At 47.8% G+C, this 8,075-nt stretch overlaps 2 protein-coding genes across 2 annotated transcripts; both read left to right on the top strand.

Moving 5' to 3' along the window:
- Window positions 1-1,757: 1,757 nt before the first annotated feature.
- On the top strand, window positions 1,758-5,416 carry PPTG_14042 (hypothetical protein; the record flags this gene model as incomplete). Its single annotated transcript, XM_008910996.1, has 5 exons — window positions 1,758-2,166; window positions 2,193-3,282; window positions 3,996-4,319; window positions 4,842-5,196; window positions 5,393-5,416. 5 exons carry the CDS (start codon window positions 1,758-1,760, stop codon window positions 5,414-5,416), a joined length of 2,202 nt encoding a protein of 733 aa, XP_008909244.1.
- A 1,337-nt stretch (window positions 5,417-6,753) lies between these two features.
- On the top strand, window positions 6,754-8,029 carry PPTG_14043 (hypothetical protein; the record flags this gene model as incomplete). Its single annotated transcript, XM_008910997.1, has 4 exons — window positions 6,754-7,221; window positions 7,299-7,633; window positions 7,718-7,933; window positions 8,017-8,029. 4 exons carry the CDS (start codon window positions 6,754-6,756, stop codon window positions 8,027-8,029), a joined length of 1,032 nt encoding a protein of 343 aa, XP_008909245.1.
- Between the last annotated feature and the right edge of the window lie 46 nt (window positions 8,030-8,075).

Genomic DNA, 8,075 nt, shown 5'->3' on the forward strand with positions numbered 1-8,075 from the left:
TCGCGAACACGGCAAGCACGACACCGCCATCAGCAAGCCATCCCAAACAGTAAGTATCTACCACCACCAACTCTTGCTATTGAGACGTCGTCGTGTCCATCTCCGAAGAGTGGAAGGACCTCATCGTATGTGCGTGAATGCACCTAGATCTGGCGTCTGTCGGTCAAACAGAACGTTTAACTGCAAGTGATATCCGTTGGAGCAACTTGTGAGATGTCATAAACCGTAATAATAAATATCACTTTAAAATTCTTATAGTGTCAGAATAGGGGGCACAATCTGTACAGCGTGGGTCCTTGATCAATATTATTATGCGCCTTATAAAGACTTGGTCTGCTCGAAGCCCGAAATGGTATTCGTGCTGAGCAATGATCAGGAGAATGGAGTTGAAAAACTGCATGCTGTCTTACGCGTCGAGGGTCTAACTGACTTGAGCTCTTGGGTTTGGATTGTGAAGTGATCAAAGGACCTAATGCTAAATATTGCTTGGCTATTGTAGTTAACCCACCATTTTTTTTTACGTGGATCCCAATTGTTTGACCCTTTCGCGAGCCTCTTGCCTAAAGTAAACTTTATATATACTATACAAAATAATATTGTTTACGATCGGAGGAGCAAGTGACTAATCAATTCTCGAAGTGGTAGGTTCCATGAGGGTCGGCTTGATCTAACTTGGTCATCAACACAAAATGATTGGTCGCTTGCCCTATGGGTCGTAAATACCCTATGAAAAAAAGAGCAAAGTTTACACTCTTTTTAACTCTGAAAGTACATTTAATGTGCATTACTGAAGAGCGGCAATAAACCTAATGTTCAACAGCAAAACGTAGTACCTCTATGGCATTTTCCTTATTAAGGTATTTTTCTTTCCAAGCAACTCAAGAACACATTTTATGAGTTAAAAGTAGCAAAAAGAAAACGCGGATAGAGAGAAGTTGTGTTCGAGATCAAATTCGATTGGAGGCGTTGCCACACTCACACACGAAATCAGGGGGTAGTATAAACGTTCAAGCAGCAAACGCTTGCTTAATGTACTCGTTTTGATTGGAGTTTTCCGTGTTCTGAGTGAGAACTTTTGTTTTTTCACGGTCAACATTACGGCCAAGAGAAAACTCCACTAAAATCGTTAATTTGTCACATTACATATTTTTCGTTGATAACCCGGAAAGGTCAATTTGCGTTTACATGTATATTTCGAGGGGGAGCAAGCTACGGTTGCGTACACCATATCAGAAGCCGAAGGTGATACCACCCCGATGATCCACTCGGTAGATACGAGGACGACACACAGAGGAAGAATATCGCATGAAAAGGCTCAAGGTACGAAGAACTCGTCGAAAACCGCTGGGTCGCTGTGATCAATAGGTCAAGCATCTGCATCCATGGGTCATTACATACTTCTTCGTGTTGCGTACTGTACACTGCAGTTATGTACAAAAATTTCTGCGATCCTGCTAGGAACTCCGGATACAAATATCCAGAGAATAGGTTAACCCCTTGCTTACCGACGTCATAAGATACGCCATAGACGATTTACTATGTCGTATTATACGACGTAGAGCGCATGACAATAGGAAATGGCTCAGGCAATACTTTATCCAAGTTATAAAAAACAAATAAGATCCGAAAGGTCAAACCGGAAAAGTGATAAACAGGACAGGGGTAGGGCGCGGGAAGGAGAGACGGAGCCAACGGGAATGAGATACGCGGATACAGAGGGAATGGCCAACGATGGCAGCCATTACAGAATTTGCCGGATGGCCCGCATTCGCTCCAGCTCCCGAGGCAAAACCGCTGCTGTTGCCGCTGCGGCCCGCGACATAGATTTCAGACATCTCTGGCGGCAATTGTGTGTTGTAGGATGGACAGCCAAGCGGCCTCGTGGCATACAGCGTGAGTGGACCTACGTTAGTCCAGACGGCTTGGAAACGTTTGTTGGTGAGAATGCAGTAGTACTGTTTGCTATTGAGTCTGGATTGCTTCAGGATATTGAGGGCAACGAGAGCGCAGACGGAGAGGGCGGGATTGAAGCAGCAGAGGACGCCGCAACCGAAGAAGCCCAAGAAGATGCCGAGGATGCTGTGGCCGACGACGTCCGTCCGTCTCAAATCGACATTTCCGCTCAGCTCTCCCTAAACACCTTGGACGAGTTGTTTGGAGCATCCAGTGACTAAGATGCTGAACTTTCACAGGCGCGGTGGCTCGGGCGTTTGACCTGTCGCCAACCAACTTGCCATTGGTGGAGTCAGATCGAGAAGCAGCCACTAGCCTGAATTTACTGTCCGAAGCATCTGTAGCCGAAAGCGAAGCTACACCAGAAGCGACACCAGGTGCGCCGGCGGACCGGATTTTGCGACCAAGAAAAGGCGCCAAGAGCGACGTGAATTTTGTTCCAGACAACGAGGATTTGGGCGCTTATGAGAGCTTCAGCTCCGGAGATAGTGCCGCAGAAGATTTTGACGATGGAAGTGATGGTGTTGGTTGCCCAGCGGCTGCCGAGGATGACATGGACTTGGTATCTGACAACGATGCAGTGGAGATGGACGAAGGTTTCGTTACGTCGTTTCAAATTGGCGCAGAGACTATGAGCAAGAGCGCGATTCAGCAACGAGCGGAGGCTTTACGGGGAATGCAGTGGACACCAGCAACGTCATTGTACGAGGAAAACGTTCCCGCGTATCCTGGGCTCAACATGGATGATGCACATCCGACGCAAGAGCTGCGTAGCATTTGTCACTCCCCGCTACTTACCTTTTTCTACTTCATGCCCAAGTCACTATGGAATATGATCGGTGCGGAAACTAGCCGGTATAGCCTACAACAAGTGGACAAGCGAGCAAGGCGGATATTTTCTAGGCAAGCCGACCGCCGAGAGACCTTTGTCCAGATTCGCCGCCGTTTGAGAGCGACTCCTGCCTACCAGACGAACGAGATCCTGCATGTGATTGGGTTTCTCGTTGCCCGTATGTTGTGCCCACAGAAGTGTCGGTTTTCGGCACATAGGTTGATGTCTGTCGATGGTGCCATTCCCGCTGAGACGTTTGGCCAATTCATGGGCCTTAGCCGGTGCACGGACATCTTGCGCGATCTCCACTTCGTTGACAACGAAGCCGAGCGAACGCGAGACAAGCTCTGGAAATTGCGCTCCATCGTCGACAAGTTACAGCAGCGGTTTCTTGCTGGCTGGTCGCTACCAGCGGTTTTTTCTTCTGATGAAGGTGTTCTCCCCTCTACATCAAAGCGGAATACTACCCGCATGTTTATGCCAGATAAGCCCCACCGGTATGGATCGAAACTGTTCATGTTGTGTGACTCCGCTCGATGCTTTGGATTGGAATTTTCGAAGCACTGTAGAGGACACTCGATTTGTTTTCCTTCAAGTGGCCCCCAGGCATGCACAAAAGTTCTACCGGTGACGGATATTGATCGCAAGCCGCGAGTCACGTTTATTGGCTCTACGGAACAGTGGAGGGCACGAAAGCACTTATTTCGGGGATTGTACGAGCTACCAAGTGAGAGTATATTTCCGTGGTTGTATGTGCTGAAACAGACCCATAGTTATTTTCGAAAGGAATGCATTATATCGACGTCTCACTATCTGCAAAGCAACGGCTGGCTGATCTGCAAGATTCAATTGATAAAAAAGTTATTGTCAGTGACGCTGGTTCGTTGCATGCACGTGACGACGCTGGAAATTCCGAGCATTATGGGACCGATATAACCAGGGGGGAGGGGGGTTCAGCAATCGGCTGTGTTTCAACCAGCAATGTGCCATGGTGATAAGGTAAGGTCCATAGGTATTGATGCAATGATCAATGCCATTGGGAGGAAGATGATATTGCAGTGGTTCGAAGAGGTGCAGACCCTATCGTGGAATGGGATGAAAATGGTTATATGCTTTCCCTACTTTGTTTATGATGGGCGGCGACATGATTCCTTCCGGATCGTTTTCATATGATTTGATTGACCAACTTGATGCGCTATTACGATGGAAGATTTGAAAACAACGTCACACTTATCGTGACGCTCTTCAATCAGCTGCAACGGTATGCTGCGGTGCGAAAAGCAGCCACGGCTTCAACAGCACATTCAGAGACGTTGCGAAAGCCGGGCCAATTAGCAAGTGGTGTCAATTTTAAGAAGTCTCTGCTGGCGGCCAAGAACCATCCTGATTCGCCTGCAGCCAAACGACTGAACGCAAGCTTACTGCGGATATTGTCCGTCATTGGGGGAACTATTCCATTTTCACCTTTCGAGCGTGCTGAAACACGTCCCAAACTGGCTGCTATGAGTTTTCGTTTTGGACTTCCGCAGTTTGGGTAAATGTAGCACCACCAGAACAGGATGGTTTACATTACACCGGATCATGCTTCTCACACAGTTACATGCGTGGAATGATGAGGAGTGCACGTATGGTCAGTCACAATGCCGGTGGGTGCAGTTACCTAAAAACCTGAAAGAAAGTCCAAGATTGCGACTTTCCATCTCAAATAAATGCCCTTGTATGACTGCTTTTATGTTTGAGAGGAAAATGGAGCTTATACAGAAGGCAATTTTGCGATGCCCAGCTTCTCAAGACACGAAAAAATGTCGTAATTATACAGAGCGGAGTCTGGTGCTTTTGGGACTGTATCTAGATTTAATGGTGTTGTCGAGCCCCAAATGGATGGACGGTTACACTTGCACATGACCGTTTATGGCTCATCGTTTACACCTGAGATTTTGACGCGTGGGGCTACAAATGAGGAACTACGGTTGTACATTGCGGAGTAGCTAAATTCAGTCTGTACTAATCACTTGACTCCCGACACGAGAGCGTGGCTAACGGAATGCGGAAACAGAGGTGGCACATTACCGCGTACTTGTGAGGTGACGTTACCGCCGGCCGGAGACAATTTGGCTGCCTTTTATCATGCGGTTGAAAAGTCTATTGGCACGACAAACATTCACAGTCACTCAAGGACTTGCATAAAAGGCAAGCGTGGAAAATCTCAATGTCGACTCTGCCGTCCTGCGGGGATCCACGACCAAAATACACAGCCACTGCATATCAGCAAGAGCAACAGTGAATACATGGGACGAAGTGCAGAACAGGAAGCAAAGCTGGACGCTGGTTATGATACAGCAAAGGTGAACTTCTGCGCCCACACATTGCCGGTCCGGTTGTATGGGAGCAATTTCGCCCACCACCGGATGGTATGTTTATTGAAACAAATATGCTGTTATCAGGCTTAACCGGATCACATTGTAACTCGAGTGTCATGAATGGAGAAGATGCAGGAGACATGGTTGATGAATACCAGCAGAGTTACATGACTAAAGATGGTGCGGGTTTGAAAAATGCTGCTAATGCTAACGGCTTTGGAAAAGACACTTAAGTATTCGAGTGTAGCTCCTGACGGTGGAGCGCCCTTGAGACAAGGGCAATACTTGGCGACAAGAACGGTAAATGCTTCGGGGGAGCGCACGAGTGGCCACTATCTCTTATGATGTATGCTTTACTTGGTCACAAATCGTACGTATCGTCCGAATCGTTCTGGTATATCTTTCCGCATGGGTTCATTGATGAGCTTCGGAAGTCAGAGCATGGCAGTGCTACTGATCATACCAGAGATACTCGTGGGGAGTGATTCGTCTACGGATAGTGATGATGACAGCAGTAATTTGGGATGCATTTATGGACTCCGGAGAAGGGGTCGATGCAACCACCCCCATAACCGAAGCTCTTGAAGAACTAGCAACCATTGCCCATTCCGAAAATTGGTCCGAGATTAGCCTTGGGTTGAACGAGCGGCACACAACAGGTGGAGCATGTAGTTATAACATCGATGGGAAGCTTCCTTTTGTTACTCAAGTGGAGTCATATAAATTCCGTGGGATTCACTTTGTGGACTATTCGCCAAAAGAATTTGCATGCATCGTTGACATTATACCTCGTCAAAACGCCACAGGAGAGACGTCTTTACGCGGCCGTAAACGCCGTTATATCTTTGATTTGGATCCTAAACACCCACTTTACTCACAATACGAAACTGTGATACGAGCGACGATATTAACACCGATGTTTAAAGGACGGTCTCCTCCGCCAGTTTCTCGTAAAGCAAACGGTCGATACAAAATGGATGAACTTGCCAGATACATTATCGCGGTTACGGTGCCTTGGAACGATAACCAAAGGTCCCTATTTGATATAAATACGTCTGGATTAGCACGCTTGTGCGCATTATGGGATGATTCTTCCGCCACTTTTCTTATGCGGCAGAGATATCGTCAAGTGCATAACTTTCTTCAGAAACGAGTTTGAAGCAGTGATATCGAAAAAAAACTGTATCTGGAGTGGAGGGCTAGGAACGCTACTCGGCGGAAAAACTGTCATTCAGAGGATCTCAACGCGGGCCAAAACTCTCGCTGTCGGAGCAATGCGTCTGATCTGGAGGCAGATGGGCTTCTCCCTGAACCCACCAATGACCAAGGTTGTATAAAACAACATGAATTCATGTTGTACGTACAACATGTTTGTATAGGGATTGGCTCGAAAAATAGCGAAAATATAGTAAAACCAAGTATAAGCACATCCCTCATAAAAAAGTTCGATGTACAGGGTTAGGTTCAATTTGTTCAAAAAATAGAATGTATCTGAATAAAACGGGCGACGGAATCCACTCATCAATGCCCTGTCTATGAGGATAAATTTGAGTGGCGGAGAAGAACACACTTTCAGTCAAGAATTTGCGGAGCGAGAGGGAAGTTGGAATGACGTCGCGCCATGAAACGCGAGCTGAGAAACAAGCATTCCTGGAGCAACTTAGTCGAGCGCACGATGGCGACCGCTTGCGGATTTTGAAGGAGCACCAGCAGTATCTGAACGGCCAGCGCCCGACGGACGCTGACTTCTCGTCTGCGCGCAAACAGACTTCACAGCAGGGCAGACAACCACGCGCTTGGGTCCCACCAACTGGAAAAGACGCATCGTATATGCGTGCCAACAAGCACTCTGCATTGATGACCCGTCGTGCACTAGCCGCAAAGACAGTGGCTGGGTCTGACAAGAAGCGACTTGGCCCGAGGAATAAACTAGTGGATGAGCCGTCGGACGAAGATGAAGACTACGAAGACGACGAAGAAGGAGACGATGATGAATGCGAAGACGAGGGCTACGGCAGCGCTGGCTTCTATGCTGAGTCACAAAAAGGGTCCGAGGCCGAAATGATGCTACACGAGGTACAACATGATGACATACAACATGTTTTTGAACTGTGGTGGCTCACTGTGCTAATGCTTCCTTTTGTTTAGGCCAGGCAAAGACTTCGAAAGCTTCGCGAAAGAAATCCACAGTCGCAACGAAGGAGGCAAGTAAGGCCACAGCAGCTGCGAAGAAACCGAGGAAGAAGAGCGCACGTACGCTAGCAAAAGAAGTAAGAGAAGCCGCAGTTGCTGCTGCAAAGGCGGCCAAGGTGAAAGCGGCGCAAGACAAAGCCACAGAGCAGCAACGTGCTGGGAAGGAAGCAAAGTCTGCAGCTCGTAAGCGCTTGGAAGGGAAGAACAAGAGGCGGAAGACAGCAACGGCAATGGGATCGAACTCACCAAAACGCTGGGGATCACCACACATAGCAACGAATGACAGTGAGGAAAGGTATGTACAACATGTTTACCTACAACATGTTTCTGCTCTGTGGGGACTCACAAGTTATTATTATGTTTTATATTGCGGTTCGAGCTCGGATAGCCGCCGAGCTGAGCGTGCTGTCACACCAGCTACTTCGGGAGCGAACTCCGACCTGGCTACACCTGCAAGTCTTTTACTACGTACCACCACCCACGGCGAGACTAGCAGACCACAGCCAACGGCAAGAATAGCAGACCCGCTACCACGGAGTGCGCCGTCTACAGCGCATGATGGCCCTCCATTGCCTCAACCTGCTGAATCATCAGAGTACGTACAACATGTCTTATGCTATCAGATACAACATCTTACTAATGTTGTATGCAGTTCTGGATTGAATTTAGGTGCTTTAGATTCCGATTGTGAAGATGAAGATGAGGAGTTGGTTTTTGTGGATGAAGAAGATGTACCC

The sequence above is a fragment of the Phytophthora parasitica genome (assembly GCF_000247585.1).
Source record: "Phytophthora parasitica INRA-310 unplaced genomic scaffold supercont2.40, whole genome shotgun sequence".
Lineage (NCBI taxonomy): Eukaryota > Oomycota > Peronosporomycetes > Peronosporales > Peronosporaceae > Phytophthora > Phytophthora nicotianae.